Below are 18085 nucleotides of genomic sequence, written 5' to 3' on the forward strand. Positions count from 1 at the left end.
TTTCTGATCCAAACATCTTCTTTATCTGCCAATCTTTGCTCTATCTCTCTCGGTGCTTCAACTGACTTCTCTAACCTATGACTCTTTTTGTTTCTCCTTCTTTGCTTCAGATTTGCACATTGCCTTTTTTTTTTTTTTTTTTTCTTCTGCATTTCTGATTTGGTTCTGCAAACAAGACTTTATCCATTTTGTTACCATCAACTCCTTGTCATTCGGTTCCATTTGTCCATCAGACTCATCTGTCAGATTTTTTTGCCAACTCATGTTACCCTCTAGTATAATCTCCGCAACTAGTTTTATCAGATTTTTCTTCAAAACCTTCGGTATAACCTCTGCAACCGGTTTTGTCAAACCTTCCGGTATAACCTCTATCACCGGTTCTTTCAAACCTTCCAATATAACCTCTGCCACCGGTTTCCTGCAACTTTTCTTAGGATTCGGATTCTTCACCTCCTTCCCTTTCTCCTTCAAAGACACCAATGTGAACTTCTGCCCATCCTTTTCAATATTAACTAGGTTTCTTCTATAGTCATAAATAGATCCTCTATCATACTACCAAGGTTTTCCCAACAAGACATGACAAACATTTATTGACACAATATCACATAAAACTTCATCTCTGAAAGGCCCAATATTGAAACTCACCCAACACTACTCCTTTATCTCTATCTTCTGATAATCTTGTAACCAACTTACCTCATAAGGACAAGGATGCTCAAGCCTCTTCAACCCAAGATTCTCAACCATCTCCTCAGATACTAAATTATCAGTACTTCCACTATCTACAATGACCTTGTAACACTTACCACCTGATTTGCATACCGTCCGAAAAAGACTCTTCCTCTGAGTAGATCTGGTATCATTTCTTCTGAACATAAGGGATTCTCCTTGCTCCGGTGCACAGTTACATCTAGTACCATTTGGTTCTTCACTTGCCACACAACTTCTTAACATTCCTTGTTTACATTCATAGAATCTATGTCCGGTTTCTCCACACTTGAAGCATTTGCCAAGGAATTCTCTGCCGGTACTGTTGCTACCCTTCCTTGGTGTCTTTTGTTTCAGTTCTTTACTCCACTCAGGTTTTGACTCCTCTTCTTCAACCGGTTTTTTCATACTATCATTCATCTTGAATTTCCCCTTTACCTTATTCGGTTGTCTTCTTCTCATCTTCTCCTCAACCTTCAAAGCATACTGGTAAGCTTCTTGAACTGTTGAAACCTTCAACATACTCATCTCATCTTGAATGTTAAAAGCAAGTCCATTGATGTACCTCGCCACCTTTTCTTTATCAATCTCCCTATGTCTAGATCTAATTACCACATTGGAGAATTCCTCAATATATTCCTTCACAGTCACATTTCTCTGTTTCAAGTTTTGCAACTTCTTGAACAACTCCAGTTCATAGTCTCCCGGTATGAACTTGGCCTTCAACCTTGCAACCATCTATCTCCATCGGGTGATCTTCAATTCACCATTCTCCACTCTATCTTTTTGCAACTCTTTCCAACACAAGGCATCATGCCCTTTCAACTTGGTCTGTGCCCACCAGACTCGCTGCGGGTCCTTGACATCCTTAAACTCAAAGTATTCCTCCAACTCTCCGATCCAATTGATTAGATCCTTCGGGTTCAGTGTTCCAGAAAAGTTAGAAACCTCAACTTTATGCACTTTACTTGCTTGCACAACTGCTTTCAGGAATATTTCCTCTCTCTCATCTTCCGGTCCTTCAGCTTCCTCAAGCTCTTCACCGACTTCCTCATACTCATCCTCAAAGTTAGGGTTTTTTTGCAAACCAGCCAAAGCATTATGGATCTCATTCTTCACTTCATTCTTGAAGTCTTCCATCATCTTCTCTACCCTCTGGGGGTTTGTTTTCCTTGGCGACATCTCTTCTTCCACTCCGACGAACTGCCTCAACTCGACGATTTGACTATTGGTTTCAATTGCCTCCCATCGACGATCTATTGAACACACACATAACTTGCCTCCAATCGGTGATCTTTCCACCTTAAGGAATGCCTCAATGTTCGGAAACGATTCTTCCACCAGACTGCCCATAACCAGCTCTGATACCAATTGATGCAGCCATAACCGGTAAAAACCCTCAAAAGAGTCAATCGACTTATGCAACAAGAGAGACACAACGAAAGCAGTAAGGAAACATAACAAACTCACATAAACAAACCATATTACAACCTTAGAAATTCTGACAATCATCTAAAAATCTTCATATTATCATCAAAGAACATCCGGTAGTTAACTGGTTACATGAAGGCTTCAAGCCAGATACAATCCAATCGGGACACTAAGAATCAATCGGATCACAACATGCTAATCTCAATCCTCATTCTCAGTTCTACTTCCTTTTCCCTTACAAATGATTACATAACATCATATTTATACCCATCAGATCATATCCGGGTTGACCTCAAAAGATTACATTCACCAAAGCAGGAAAATGAAACATGTAATTAGGTCGGCCCTAAGATTTATGAAATCTTTTCAAAAAATAACAACCAAGTGATGCGGTTCAGCAGGAAGGCTGGACACACACCAAAGAACATCAGACAAGACCCAAGATGGATCCACATGCCAAGAGTTGCATCGGTAATGAAGGAAAACCAACCGGTAAGCACAAGAACTATCCCGGAAACCTAGAAACAACCAACCGGAAGCGATAACCGATCGGAGAAGAACCCAAATGAACTAGAAATCTGGAATCAACCACATGAAATTGCCAGGAAACTGCAAACAAGATCTACCACGAAGAACAAGCAACCACTGGTACATACCGGTAAGAATACTGAAACTGCACAAAGAACTAAACAAGAACAAAACTGAAAGGAAATGTTTTTGGTTGATGCAAGATTGCTCATCGATCGGGGATGCTTCTGCATCACATCTTCTTTATTTCCTCATACAACATGATTCAATTTTTTATATCAACTTCACATGGGTTCATGGATCTAACTAGATCGAACATTCCCATGATTCCATCCGTACTCAACTTTAAATGGATTTATTAAAGCCAAATTAGTCATGTCCCCATATTTTTTAGATGAATGCACGTGTGTATTTATTATGGGTGCCAACTTGGTCATATCCTCGTGATCATCTCAATATTTCATTTACACAACACTAAATTTGTTTTACACTTTGTTGATTGCATACTCAAGAAATTGTAAAATTCTCATGACTATTTAATATGTTTTCGTAGCTTCTACTTAAATGTATTTTATGTCCATGCTTGGATTTGTTACTCTACCAAAACCCAAATAAATCAAGAGGCAACAACCTCAACATAAATCCTAGATTTATCTAGTAATGCCATTTATTATATATATAGAATGTTTATAAATATAAGGTTGGTACTCAAATTATCTCTTTGTGGGTATCCAAAACCTAGTATTGAACTTATCACACATACCTTCTATCCATCATCATAGAAATAATATTGGTAATTTCCTTATTTTTTCCCTTCCTAGGCTAGGTCACACCAACAATTCTATCCCTTGTACTAGACTAAACCTATAACTTATTCTTTCTAATTCAAAGTTATTTTCTTACTTTTTTGAGATAGCCATTTAAAAAATATGACCCTTTCCTATCAACTTGCATGTAAAAATACTAGAAATTGACCACCTAGGACTTTTATGTAATGACAACTCTAGGTCAAGAGCCAAAATTAAAGAGACTTGATTCTTATTGCTACAAAGTATCATAGGGATCACATCAACATCACTTCACCAAATAATACATTTCCATCACCATCTAGGTAGTTTCACATTTCTTTCCAGTGTGTTGTTAAAGATTTTTACATTAGTGATGAGGCTTGATTACCATCAAGGAAGTCAATGGGCTTCCCTTTATCTATAGTATGAAACTAAAGTTTCTTCTAAATGCCCAACAAGATTTCATACATGAGAAACAAAACTTTGAAATGGGTTCTATAGATTCATAGGAGAAGATGACATGTCCACTTCACCAAGACATTCCAAGAGCACTAGACTATTGGTATGAATCCATCAAGGAAATCATAAATATTGTCACCGATTTATTTTTGTTGTTTGATCATCAATTCAATATTGTTTCCATACTTTGTTGCATTAGTTGAATAGTATCAACTAATTGAAATAAAAAATGATAATCATAATTATAAATCTAGTATCAATTATTGTCACTAATTGAAACAAAAGAATGATAATATTGTCACTAATTGAAATAAAAAAATGATAATCATACGAAGTGTGATTTATTTCCTACTATTGTGAGAGTGATTAAACTAAACAACCTCTAAATAAAGAAAGTTTTCTTTATATTTTTAATATATGTAAAATGATAAGAGCATATATTGCTATACTTTTCATCTTCAAAATTTCTTTCAAAATAATATTTGTTAATTGTAAATATTGATAATCGAGTATTAATGTATCTCTCAACCTTATTTAATTAGTTTCTTTCCAATATACCAAATTATGTAATGATTCAATGGGGATTTAATTGTGTAGAATTTTGAATCAATTTTCATTAATCTATATTTAAGACTATTGGTTTAGAAGAATCAATCTCTCATTAGCAAATATGATTTAGATAACATTTATTGCATCTAGATGACATTTATAATCATGTTCAACATATTGACTTTTTGGGAGGTCACCCATACTAGTATTATACTACTCTGACTCAAGAATGCTTAACCACGAAGCTTCATTCACAATCAAACTCATTTAACTTACTATTCCATTTGCAAAACCTTTAACAAGTGGTGTAGGTATTTATGATATAATTATCCAACTAATTCATTTTCATATAAATGATATATCAAATTATATAATGATTTATTAATATTTAATCATGAAATTTCAAATCAATTTTCATCAACCTATATTTTACCAAAAACAATCTCTTACAATAATAAAACCATATATTTTAACTATAAACTTTATTTTTATTTTTATTTTAATAATATTTTTTTTTTGGATGATAAAATATATTAAGAAAAACAATACTTATAAGATTACACTTTCTTTTAAAAAAAGGAAAGAAATATGACGATTGTTAAGGAAAGCATAAGTAAATCATCTTATAAAAGGTATTTTTTAAAAGAGAGTATGAATACATACCTTTCACCTACTTAACAATACATTGGTATACATCATATCACTCTGCGCATTGATATTTTAATGTTGGAAACATCCAATAATTTAGAAACTATTCACCAGAAAAGAAAGATCTAGAGCCTCCTAAAGTAGTTAGTGCGGTCAAACATGTAACTTCAAAGCATAATCTCCAAAGATAACTTAATGCGGTTGTTAGATGACCGGGGTTGCTACACCAACATTATTATCTTTTGTTCAATGCCTTAGGTTCCCAATAAAACAAAACACCAAGCTCCGCCATAGATTTTATTGCTGTTTTAGTCTTTAGATTCTCTGTTGAATCCAATGTCGTCTGTAGAAATCTTCAGAGAAAAAGTTGCAGGTGTGGAATTGAGGGAAGAAGATGACCCATATCGTGGGAATATGCATGGAGACTCTGAGAAGAATACTGTGTGGAGGCATGGAGCTCCTCCTTCTTACACTCTAGTCAACACCCTCTTTGAAAGAACCAGAACCAAGGTGCCTTAGATCAGCAAACTCTTTTCTTTTTTATGGTATTCAAGATTTCATATTTCTGGGACGGGATAAGATGTTTTTAACTTTGTACCAACTGAAATTAACTTAGATGTTAGATCTATCAAGTGTGCTTTTCCGATGTTTTTGATCTCTTATTGAAAAGTTTATTCTGATCCGTTTATACGCTGATGGGCTCTTTAGAATAGGACTGTGATAAAGGGGGTTGGTAACAAATTACCACCATAAGAATTGAAATCAACAGATGTTTAAAGCAGAGGCATTCATAAATTCAGAGTTTTTTCGTTGATACCCAAAAGGCTGGTTAATAGATATTCATGGATATGTTTATCAAGGTTTTGATGATTTGTGTAGGTATGGCCAAAAGGTTCCCTGGAAGAAACTGTGCAGAATCTGGTGAAAACATGGGAGATGGAGCTTTCACATAAGACTCAACTTCAGGACTTCAAAACAATTGATCCCCACAATTTCTCACTCAATGTAAACGGTAATACCCATGACTTTTGTCCTACAAACTTACTGTCACATATAAATCAATAGAATTCTGTTGTCTAGTTATGATCAAGGTGAGATGATATTAGGTGGGTCTGTTTTTCAGGTAGGCCTGGTCTATCAGGAAAGGAAACACTAGAATTGGGCAGCTACAATGCCTTAATGCAGACTTCTTTACCAGAGGAGTTTCAATACTACAAGACATCCAAGGAAACATTTGAGTCCTCTCATGAAATATTTCGAACTGCAATGCCAGGAGGATTTGCATGGGAAGTTGTGGAAGTATACACAGGGCCTCCTGTTGTGAACTTCAAATTCAGGCATTGGGGTGTCATGGAAGGCCCCTTCAAAGGCCACGCTCCCACTGGACAAACAGTCCAATTCACCGGAATAGCCGTTGCTAAGGTTGCTTTCATATAATCAATGCACATACAAAATTGTGTTTATAGATTGGTTTTGTTCAGATGAGTTTTATGGCAAGTATTAATATATATTAGTGTGGTTAATTCAGGTGGATGAGAAGCTGAGAATGAAAGAGGTGGAAGTATACTATGATCCTGCAGAACTGTGTGGAGGACTGCTTAGAGGGCCATTTGATCAAAATTATGGGGAGTGTAAGACAGGAATAGAGGGCTGCCCCTTCCTTGCTTAATTTGTTACTATTTTTAGGGTAGAATACGTGGCTTTATCAGATATCACCTTTGACATGAAATGGCTGCCTGGAATCTATATTTTCAGGTGCTTTTTTACTATTAAAGCTGATCTTTGGCAGGCTGGGAATGGCAGGATAAGATGTGCCAGTGCGCTTTAGGCCCACTGGTTTACCCAATTAGGGACCTTTGTTTTCATAAGTGGTTTAGAAAGTGAGATAGACATATAGGAAGTTAGTTTTTTCAATCTCAAATTATTGGTTAGTCCATAGATATCATATATTAATTTAGGGGCAGATCAAATAACAGTTTCAGATCAAAGACTTTAACGGTTAGTTAATTTGGTAGAGTTGTAAAGTATTTATATTAATCTTTTTCTTTATGTATGTGAGATCTTCTTGGTCATAGCTATACGTAGAAGAATATCAAAACATGTAATGTTCATCTTGCTAATGTTGATATATATATTTGGTTAAGTGATGATTTTTTATATTTAAATTGACTTGTTCTCATATATCCATCATCATAAAACTCTTTTATACATTTATATTTTCTTGAAAATAATAAAGAATATTTATAGATTGAGTTGTTGATTTTGAGTTTGATATTAAGATTATGGTAGTTTTATTAGCTGATTTATGAATGTTTAAAGTTTAATTGATAGACAACAAATATATTGGATTAACAAACAACTTAACTAATTCATCTTATTGAAACATTTGTATTGAAAGATTTAATTATGAAATTATCCATGATATTTATTGATAATATTTAAAAAAACATTAATATGAATAATCTCCATTCAAATAACTATGATACTTATTAGTTTTTTTGATCGGTAAAGGCAAAGCCAGATTTGTATTAATTTGCTTAAATACATAGGTTAATCATTGAATTCCAAGACATTCAAAAAACTCCTGCTCATTGAGGGCACAAAGATCCCACCGAGAGCTGAAGACCTTTAAGCTTATGGTTTAGCCATTTTTTCTAAGCCATCAAAAGTTTAATAGTCTAGGAAAAACAAACAGACTATTAACGATAATGGCAGGTTTCCAACTGCCTAGATCCAGAGTTTTTTGAACATGAAAATTAAAACCTAATAGAAATATATAGATATAATTGAGTATCATGTAATCAAAATGAAATATCAACAAAAATCCTAGCTTGAAGAGGGGAGGCCGGGTTGTGGCAGCTGCTTCCTAGAATGGCCTCGACCTCTGCTTGCTCATATGTCCCGACCACGACCAATGCTCCTTCGACCTCTGCTCTAGTTTTGGCTCTGCTTCTGCAGCATTCGTAGGCAAGAATTCGTTCAGCCTTGCAAATTGGAAAAGAACCTCCTCTTTTCCTTGAGCCTCTGGGTCCTCTCCTAAGAATCTCCACTTGAGGTAGCTCAGTCCTGCACTAGCAAACACTCTGTGCCTATCCAAATCTTTGCCCTTCAGGTCCAGTAGGAATGGGTAGAAATTGATAAGTTCTCCATGGGCATTAAAGAGAATTCGGTCGCTTGGTCTGGGTGCACCAGAGTCATGGAGGGCCTTATCCAATACTTCTTGAAATTCTTGAAGAATTTCCACTAGAAAGAGTTCCCTGGTGAGATTCCAAACTAGTTGCTTGGATAGCTTTTGGTCCAGCAAAGATGCCACGAATCTGGAGGAGATATTGGTGTTATCCCTTGGGTATTCATCCCTGCTCAAATGAGCGCTACCCAGAATCAATTTGACTGCAAGTAGAACTGGAGGGTCCGCATGGATAAGGAGACGTTTGAGTATCAAATCCGATATCCTTCTAAAAGAAACCTGGTGAGTAGAGGCACTTAGTGAGATAGGAGTATCTGCACCGAAGCAAGAGACATGCCTAGGGTAGACACTCATAATGAAACCAAACGGGGGCTCAGAAGACATGGTAGCCGAGACAAAGTATAAGCGAGAAGGGAAACCAAAGATGAAAACCAGAGGTTGTCGGAAGGAAATAAGGAAGCGAGAAGAGGACGCTTCTGCAAGAAGACGGGCACACGACTCAACAAGCAATAATGAGGATTAGAGGGCAATAAAGGCTCGTCCGAAGGTGGCAGAGATTAAATGCCCAAATCAAGCCAAATCTACTCAAATGCAGAAGGAAAGATTAACCCGTGGACAACTCATGCAAAGGACTAAATGGTGGCGCTCTCCAGCTGGAGCTTCGTGACTCCCATTTTTGTATATGCGATTTGTTAGCTAGGCTAAACCGGGCCCACCTTGCACCCCAAGTTTAACTGAACGCTTTATTTGAAAAGGAAAGTAGCCGTTGGGGTCAACCGCCAAAAGGAGAGCGGGTAGAAAATGTTTAAATTTGATTTTTGCAAACCGCCAATCTGCTAGCAAGCAGCATCTCGAGCCTTGTCTGAGCAAGTCTTGTTAGCTTGCCCTTTCTAGCTTAACAATAGGCTAAAAGCCCTGAGACCACCAGTGAACAAAAGTGCCTTGGGCTGCTGTTTTTGATAAGGCATCCACCACTTCATTTGCTTCTTTGTAGATATGTTTTACCTTGAAGTGTTCAAGACTGTTCAAGTTTTCTAGGATTCTTTCCAATAAGGCTTGAAGCCTCCAGTTGGGGGTTTTCTTCTTCCTTATAGCATTAATTGCTATCTCCGAGTCTCCTTCCATTGTTACATTTTTGAGGTCATGGTTGATGCAGTCTTTCAAGCCTAGTAGTAGAGCAGTAAACTTTGTTATGTTATTGGTGTCTACAGGGATTGGTTTTGCCATTTTCCTGATAATTGCTCCTGTTTGGTCTCTGATAACATAGCCTATTCCGGAAGGGCCAGGATTGCCTTTGGAAGCCCCATCAAAGTTCAATTTCACCCAATTTGGCTTTGGGGGGGACCAACCTGCTTCTTTTCTTTCATTGGTTCTATGGCGAGAAAATGAGGGAATAATGATTCCTTGCCATTTTTGACTAATTTTCTTATCCCATGAAGAGAAAACTTTAGGTTGATCCAAAGAGAAGGCTGTTCTGCTAGTAATTGAGTCCACTATTGCCGATTCTATTGAATTTAGAATTGATTCCTGATTTCTAGCTTTACCTTCAAATAGCCTGCGGTTCCTTTCTTTCCATATTTCCCAAATTAAGCATGATGGAGACACTTCCATAATTTGGCTCAGCGAGCTCTCCTTTGAATGCAGGGGCCAACTTTGGAAAGAGGCTTGATTTCATTTGGTAAGGCTAGGATTAGCTCCAATTTTGCATAGAGCCATCTCTAGCAGTTGAAAGCAAAAGGGCAATTCAAGAGGAGATGGTCCACTGATTCTGACTGGGCTTTACACAGTATGCATCTTGAAGGTCCTTCATAACCCATTCTTGTAAACTTATCTACAGTTAGAATTTTTTTTGGACTGCCAACCATGCAAAGATGCCCGATTTCGGTATGACTTTGGAGCTCCAAAACATCTTCAAAGGGATATTGTGATTGTTGTGGTCAACGGGGCTGACAAGAATTTTGTATCCATCTTTTGAGTTATACTGTCCCATTTTGGAAGGCGCCCAAATGAGAGAATCTTCTCCTCTTCTGGGGCTGATGTTTCTTGCCTCTAGGTGACCTAAGAGTTCATCCAGATCCTCCTTTTGAATCGACAGGCCCTCCATTGATTTCCACTTCCAACTTTGTGGATTCGATATATCAACCATTTCCAGATAGTCTCTAACTCTGGAGCCCCAATTCTGTTTGAACCAGTTTTCAGTGGTAGGGATATGAATTAGATTTGTCAGAGGTGGATAACCACCCTAGGAGTCTTCCCAGAATAAGCTTGTTGAGCCCTCATGAATATCCCAAGAAACTGAGTTTGAGATCAATTTTCTGCGAGAGATGATGAAGTTCCATATTCTTGATCCTTTAGGGAAAGTACCTATTTTGAGGATGTTAAGATGATTTTGATTTGGGAGATACTTTGTTGCCAGCATTCTGACCCAAGAGGCACTTGGGTTTTTGATGAATTTCCATACTAGTTTAGCCCCCAAGGCTATGTTTTGTAATTTAAAGTCCTTGATGCCTAAGCCACCCATTGGTTTGGGCTTAATAATTTTGTCCCAGGCTATTAGAGCAATCTTATGCTTCTCTTCAGTGTTTTGCCAAAAGAAGTTTCTCATCTTCTTGATAATGAAGGAATTGGCACTAGATGTTAAGGATAAAATAGATAATAGATAAATTGGCAAGGCCGAGATCACTGCTTGAATCATGACTAGTCTTCCCACCCAAGACAACCATTTGCCCTTCCAGGCATTTGCACTTTTTTCGACTTTGATTTTTAGAGGATCCCAGAGTTTGGAGTTCCTTAGGCCTTTGTCTATTGGAATGCCCAAATAAGTACATGGGAGACTTCCTTCTTTGCAATTTAAAATTCTCAAAATTCTAGTCTGTAGTGAATTTGAGGTTGTGAAGAAGAAAACTTTAGTTTCGTCCTTGTTTCTTAATTGACCTGAAGCCCTACCATACATATCTAAAATCTGATTAAGGTGATTGGCTTCCTTAACATTTGTTGTCCCCAAGATGAGATTGTCATCTGCAAACTACTGATGGGTAACTACAAAGTCTTTAGTTATTTTGACTCCCTCTAACTTTTGATTGACATCACTAGCTTTTATGGCTCTTCCTAGAGCCTCCCCCATTATTATATACAAGAAGGGAGAGAGGGGGTCCCCTTGTCTAATACCCCTTGAGGAAGAGAAAAAACCCATTGGTTTTCCATTGACCAGTATTGAGAATTTGGGCGTTGAGATGCACTCAAATACCCATTTTATCCATTGCTTATCAAAACCAAAGGCTTGCATGATTTTACAAAGGAAACGCCAATCTACACTATCATATGCTTTTGTGATGTCTAGTTTTATTATCATACCTGGCCTATTTGTGCTTTGGAGGGTGTGAATTGCTTCTTGTGCTTCAATCACTCCATCAGGAATTGATCGGCCTAGTCCAAACCCTGTCTGTTCTTCTGAGATGATGTTGTTCATGAGAGGTTTCAATCTATTAGTCATCACTTTTGAGAGGATTTTGTAGACCGTGTTGCATAGGGAAATAGGCCTATACTCTCCAAGGTTTTCTGCCTTCTCCTTCTTTGGGATGAGTGCTATAAAAGTATTATTTACCTCTTTAAGTATTTTCCCTGATCTTCTTGAGCACTCTAACACTTCTAAGAGTTCTTGACGTAAGATATGCCAGCATTTCTTATAGAAGTCTACAGGGAAGCCATCCGGCCCTAGTGCCTTACCAGAGGGGATCTGGTTTAGAGCTTGAAAAACTTCTTCCATTTTTATTTTCCCATTTAAGATCTGATTCTGATCCTCTGATATAATCTTGGGGATCCCAGACAGCAGCTTCTTTTGGTCCAGAAGGTGGGATCCTTCAATGTTGTTCAGGAGATTGGAGTAGTAGCGAATGATCTCTTCCTTTATAATCTCTAGGTCCTCTGAAGTTTGGTTGTTTCTGATTTGTAATTTAGATATCCAATTCTTGCTTCTTCTGATTTTTATTACATTATGGAAAAACTTAGTTTTTTGTCCCCCATTCTGAGCCAGTTCTCTCTTGATTTTTTCTTCCAAAAGATTTCTTCTTTAGAGAGGATGTCCTCGTACTCTAGTAGGAAGGATCTTTCCCGCTGAAAGGATTCTTGGTCTATGCCAGCCCTGATAATCCTATCATTTAGAGCTGCTAATTGTTCTTCTATGAGTTTTTTTTATGAGAAGATGTTTTTAAAGTGTTGGGAGTTCCATTGAAGCAAATTTTGTTTGACTAGTTTTAGCTTTGCAATGAAATAGAAGAGTTTTGAGCCCTCAAAAGATCCTTCTTTCCACCATTTTTCTATCATTATAAGGAAATTTGGCTCTTTCATCCACATATTTTCAAACTTGAAAGGAGTCCTGGATGATCCCTGAGTGCCTTGTAAAGAGAGCAGAATGGGGTAGTGATCCGAGCCTGAGCAAGGAATAACATTGCAGTATGGAGTGAACGGAAAAAGAGTAAGATCCCCTTGCCAAAAAAATCTGTCTATTTTTCTGCTATATTGCTAAATCCTTTTCTTCTGTTAGTCCATGTGTAGGTGTCTCCTGAGTCTATTTCCAAAAGGCCATTCCTTTCAATCCAACTATTAAAATCCTGTTGAGCACTCCCTAAGCGAATGATACCTCCCCTCTTATCTAAAGCACTCCTGATAGCATTAAAGTCACCCCCAATAAAGACTTGTTCCTCAGATAAGGTGGACAATACTCTATCTAGTGAAGACCATGCCTATCTCTTTTAGGAAGGGGCCACTGGGCCATATACATTGATTATGAAGAAAGAAGTATTCGACTGCAAGTGAGTGATTTTGACAAGCATCCAGTCCTTACTAGATGCAATACCTTCAGCTTTAATTTGAGAAGACTTCCAAATTATCATTAGTCCTTCAGAGGCACCTTCTGATGCTACTGTCATTTCCAGAGAAGCTTGGAATGAGGAACTTATCTTGTTTCCAAAGGCAACTGCTAGCTTTCCCTCTAATTTAGTTTCTTGTAGTAGGATTAAGTTTGCACTGACCAAACGAATCTGTCTTTTGAGGGTGAATTCACAAAGCTGGTTCCCACTTTTGCCAACGAAGGAATTTGGCGAAAGTGGGAATTTTGGATTTGCCAGTGTTCGAGCGAAATACAAATGTTCGCTCAGACTACCCCTGGGAGTCCGAGCGAACCAAACTGTTCAGTTGGGTTCGCTCGAACATCAAGTGGGTTCGCTCGAACATCGGGCATGCCAAAATCGAGCTCACTTGTTCGAGCGAATGGGGGTTCGCTCGAACCCATTTTGGTTCGAGCGAACCCAATCCGATCGAACTCGTGTTCGTTCGAACCCCAAAAATTAGAAGTTTCTCCCAAAATATTTCAGAGTTCTCAAGAATTAATGACTTCGGAGCTCTGGTTCAATGCACGAATGAAATAATCTTGATAACCCAAAAATATTAGATGGTAGTACTCGAAGCAAGCTTTCCAACGAATATAATTTTGTTATATTTTGAATTTATTATGTTCTTGATTTTTTAATTTTATTAAAAATTGGTTTTTCACCGAACATGAACTTCTCTGTTCAACACATTGGGAAAAATAAGAAACTAATTCAAAAAAATTCTGAAAAATATCTATGCCCTTGGTATTGATGTCTTCTTTCTAACAAAAATAAATAAATTGAATTTCGATTTATATAGAACAAGTTATATGTTCAAACGCAAACCTATGTTTGAATTATGACTAGTCGGACTTCAAAACTTTATAAAATGAAAAATATTGAACATATCACTATAAAACCAAATACAAGCCCTGGATATTGATGTTACAAACCAAAATTTGAAAGAATTGAGTTTTTATCATTTATAGAAAAAAAGTTATGCGTTTCGGGAGGCACATCACTCTTAAAAAATGTAGTTTGTTGTAAAAAACTACTTTTCGAGGGAGATGGAAATTTTTTTAAAAAATCCTTCAAAAAAATTTGAAAAAAATGTATATAGAATCTGCAAACAAAATACTAGAAATCACTAATTTACATCATCTTCAAATTTTTAATAGTTTAAAAGTTATAGTTCTCGGAAGTTGAAGATTATTTTAAAAATGTACATCTCAGTGTCAAAAGTGGCAAAAAAGTGGGAACCATTATTGTGAGTTCACCCTTGATCAGCCTTTGTTTGTTAGGGGCATTGAGTCCCCTAACATTCCAAGAAAGAATTTTCATTGTTGTTCAGGAAGGGGGTTTCCCTTCCCTACTTTCCAAAGATCCAATAGTTTGGATTGATTTTCTGCCATTCCATCCTGGGATTTGACCTCTATGAAAGACTTTCGACCCTTCTTGGGTGGGGATGAGCCAAAATCCAGCTTCTCCAGGCCCTCTTGATTCTGATGAAGCCCTAGCTTTCTTTTCTCCTTGATCTGTGAGTAGAGCATTGTCAAGGGGGTGTCCAATATTGCATCCTGGTCCTCCTCTCCTAACATGACGTTCTGCAGAAGATTCTGAGCGTCCTGATCCAAAGGTAGATCCAGTATGGTTGATTCAAATGGCGGGGATAACAGAGAAGGGAAAGGAATTTCCGATGAGAGGTTAAGAAGATGCTTGGAAGGTAGGCAGTCTGAATAAGGGGAAATTTCACCCTCTAGAAGGGAAATCTCTTCATTCTCCTCAATGTCTGCTTTAAGATCCTCTTCAATAACGTCCTCCTCTTGCAATATTTTCGCAAGGTGGATATTTTTGAATTTAGTGGATTTAGCTGTGTGAAATGAAAATATACTTATTATTAACTGAATAAATTGCATATGAAAATATAATAAGGGATAAATGAATAGTGGTTATTCAAATTAAAAATAAGAGATTATTTTTTTTGTTATGTATGTATCTGATATAAAACCTTGAATGAGATAAAAACTTAGTTTATAATTAATCATCAAAGTTATACTAATGTAAGAAACATCAAAGAAATAAACAATAAAATTACGTACAAGAAAAAAAATACATAAAAGAAATAAGAATGATACAAAAATTACAAGCAAACATAAAGAACAAACATATACAACAAAATATAAAATAAAAATAAAAATGATAATTAAAACACAAATCATTTTTTTTTTATATATTGAAAAATATCTTATTATAAAAAAAACAGATTCAACAATATTATGTATCGAATTAAATTATACAATGATACAGATATAGATTTATATTTAATATAATTAATTTTGTAATATTAAAATCTAATTATATGTTACTTTTGATTTCCTATGGGCGTATCTCTTCAACCTTCTAGACGTGCAAGTGCTAGTTTTAAAATGATCTGAAATATTGAAAAGCAAATTGTAAAGATTGGACGAAAGCAATTGTTAATTTATTTGACTTGCTAGTCGACGACTTTATCGTGGTCTCAACGTCTCTAAATTCAGCAACAATCCTCCTCCAATCATAACACCAAGCTTTGGTGTAAACTTTTTGAGACCTGCTCTTCAAAAGATCTGTTTTAGCTTTTCTGTTGAATCCAATGTCTTCTGTAGAAATCTTGGGAGAGAAACTTGCAGGTGTGGGATTGAGCGATGGCGATGATCCATATCGTGGGAATATAAATGGAGAGTCTGAAAAGAATACAGTGTGGAGGCATGGACTTCCCCCTTCTTACACTCAAGTCAACACCCTCTTTCAAAGCACCAGAACCAAGGTGGTGTCTTAGATCCACAAATTATGGTGTTCAAGTTTTCATATTCCTGGGATGGGATAAGATGTTTTTAACTTTGACCCAATTCAAAACAACTTATATGTTAGATCTATCAAGAATCCTTTTCAGATCTTTTTGATCTCTTGTTGAACAGTTTATTCTGCTCTGTTTATATCCTGTTAGGACTCTGATAATGGGATTGGTAACACTTAGCACTATAAGAACTGAAATCAATTGATGTTTAAGCAGAGGTATTCAGAAATTCAGAGTTTTGTTTTAATACCCAAAAGGCTGGTTTTGAAGATCTTCATGTATATGTTTATCAAGGTTTTGAAGATTTGTGCAGGTATGGCCCAAAGGTTCCCTGGAAGAAACTGTGCAGAACCTGGTGAAAACATGGGAGATGGAGCTTTCGCATAAGACTCAAATTCAGGACTTCAAAACAATTGATCCCCACAATTTCTCACTCTGTGTAAACGGTAATACCACATGACTTTTGTCCTACAAACTTGCTGTTACATATAAATCAACAGAACTCTGAGGTTTAGTAATGATTATGGTGAGATGATATTAGTTGGGTTTGTTTTTCAGGTAGGCCTGGTCTATCAGGAAAGGAGACGCTAGAAGTGGGCAGCTACAATGTGTTAATGCAAACTTCTTTACCAGAGGAGCTTCAGTACTACAAGGCATCCAAGGAAACATTTGAGTCCTCTCATGAAATATTTCGGACTGCATTTCCAGGAGGTTTTGCATGGGAAGTTGTGGAGGTTTACACAGGGCCTCCTGTTGTGAACTTCAAATTCAGGCATTGGGGTGTCATGGAGGGGCCCTTCAAAGGCCACGCTCCCACTGGAGAAACAGTCCAATTCACCGGAATTGCCATTGCTAAGGTTGTACTGATGTAATCAATTCACAAATGTTTAGAAAATTGGGTTTTTTTGAATTGGTTTTGTTCAGGCAAGTTTTATGGCAAAGTATTAATGTATAAGAGTGTGGTTATTACAGGTGGATGAGAAGCTGAGAATGAAGGAAGTTGAAGTATATTATGACCCTGCAGAATTGTGTGGAGGATTGCTTAGAGGGCAGTTTGACCAAAATTATGGGGAGTATAAGACTGGGATAGAGGGCTGTCCCTTCTTTGCTTAATTTGTTAGTATTTTAAAGGGCAAAATATGTGGCTTTGTCAGATATGACCTCTGACATGCATGTGTGCCTCACTCTTGTGGTCCTGGAATCTATATTTTCAGGTTCTTTTTTTACAATTAAGTTGACGTTTGGCAGGCTGGCAATGGTATGATACGGAAAATAAACTACCAGTTGCATCCAGTTTTAATCATACATATTAAGTAATATATTAAGTCTAGAGAATGTCTGTAATTCTGAGTGTTTAACACTTTTCAGTTTGGAAGTAGAAGTTTAGTGTGTGTCATTTAAGCTGTTTGTTATTTGCTATGTAAAGAAGGCAATATGAAGTTTTTTATTTGAGAGGATAATTTAAATGTTGGATAAAATATTTTTGTTTGGTATTTATTATAATGTTTTAAAGTGTCTTTGGATGTTTTTGTTTTTGTTTTTAAGTCGTAGTTGTTTTAGTAATTAGATTAAATATAATTGTAAATTTGTTGTATATTAGAATAATGTTTTGATATAAAAATTTTATATATTATTGATTTAAATAATATATAATGTTTTGTTTTATACTATCTACTTTATTATGATTATATAATAAATAGTTCTTTGCATTAGAAGATGAAAAAAAATAAAAATGACTATATAACAAATATTTCCTAGGATTAGAAGATGGCAAAAAAATAAAAGAGATTGTTTACGTTGTGGCAGACAACACTTGACTCCACATGTGCATCTGGAATGACGGATACTATGTGTGCAATCAAGTGGTTTTGTGTGTGAACAATAAAGAACATTACATTTTATTAAACATTCAAGTTTGAAATATGGGGTAAAGCCATCAGCAACGTTATTAGAAAGGAATGCAATCAAACAATGATATAAACAATTAAATAAATGTTGCTTGATTGAATTATTTATTAAATATCACAGTCGTGTGCTTTGAGGGGTGTGATGTTTGGTTTTGAAACTTGGAGATTTGAAGTAA

At 36.5% G+C, this 18085-nt stretch overlaps 2 protein-coding genes across 2 annotated transcripts; both read left to right on the forward strand.

Moving 5' to 3' along the window:
- The first annotated feature begins 5306 nt into the window (after positions 1–5306).
- On the forward strand, positions 5307–7264 carry LOC131056076 (pathogen-related protein). The gene is made up of 4 exons (XM_057990411.2): positions 5307–5621; positions 5991–6123; positions 6235–6533; positions 6640–7264. The coding sequence occupies exons 1-4, from the start codon at positions 5448–5450 to the stop codon at positions 6778–6780; spliced, it is 747 nt and encodes a 248-aa protein (XP_057846394.2). The 5' UTR covers positions 5307–5447; the 3' UTR covers positions 6781–7264.
- An 8492-nt stretch (positions 7265–15756) lies between these two features.
- LOC131056089 (pathogen-related protein) lies at positions 15757–17417 on the forward strand. The gene is made up of 4 exons (XM_057990425.2): positions 15757–15972; positions 16316–16448; positions 16561–16859; positions 16975–17417. The coding sequence occupies exons 1-4, from the start codon at positions 15799–15801 to the stop codon at positions 17113–17115; spliced, it is 747 nt and encodes a 248-aa protein (XP_057846408.2). The 5' UTR covers positions 15757–15798; the 3' UTR covers positions 17116–17417.
- The last annotated feature ends 668 nt before the right edge of the window (positions 17418–18085 follow it).

This window comes from Cryptomeria japonica, chromosome 2 (assembly GCF_030272615.1).
Source record: "Cryptomeria japonica chromosome 2, Sugi_1.0, whole genome shotgun sequence".
Classification (NCBI taxonomy): Eukaryota; Viridiplantae; Streptophyta; class Pinopsida; order Cupressales; family Cupressaceae; genus Cryptomeria; species Cryptomeria japonica.

What these genes read in the sequence shown, in the direction of transcription:
- LOC131056076 (XM_057990411.2), top strand. Translation starts at nt 5,448, where the DNA reads ATGTCGTCTGTAGAAATCTTCAGAGAAAAAGTTGCAGGTGTGGAATTG. An exon ending in TTTCTCACTCAATGTAAACG is followed by an intron (nt 6,124 to 6,234) that starts GTAATACCCATG and finishes TCTGTTTTTCAG; the next exon opens with GTAGGCCTGGTCTATCAGGA. An exon ending in CCGGAATAGCCGTTGCTAAG is followed by an intron (nt 6,534 to 6,639) that starts GTTGCTTTCATA and finishes TGGTTAATTCAG; the next exon opens with GTGGATGAGAAGCTGAGAAT.
- LOC131056089 (XM_057990425.2), top strand. Translation starts at nt 15,799, where the DNA reads ATGTCTTCTGTAGAAATCTTGGGAGAGAAACTTGCAGGTGTGGGATTG. An exon ending in TTCAAAGCACCAGAACCAAG is followed by an intron (nt 15,973 to 16,315) that starts GTGGTGTCTTAG and finishes AGATTTGTGCAG; the next exon opens with GTATGGCCCAAAGGTTCCCT. An exon ending in CCGGAATTGCCATTGCTAAG is followed by an intron (nt 16,860 to 16,974) that starts GTTGTACTGATG and finishes TGGTTATTACAG; the next exon opens with GTGGATGAGAAGCTGAGAAT.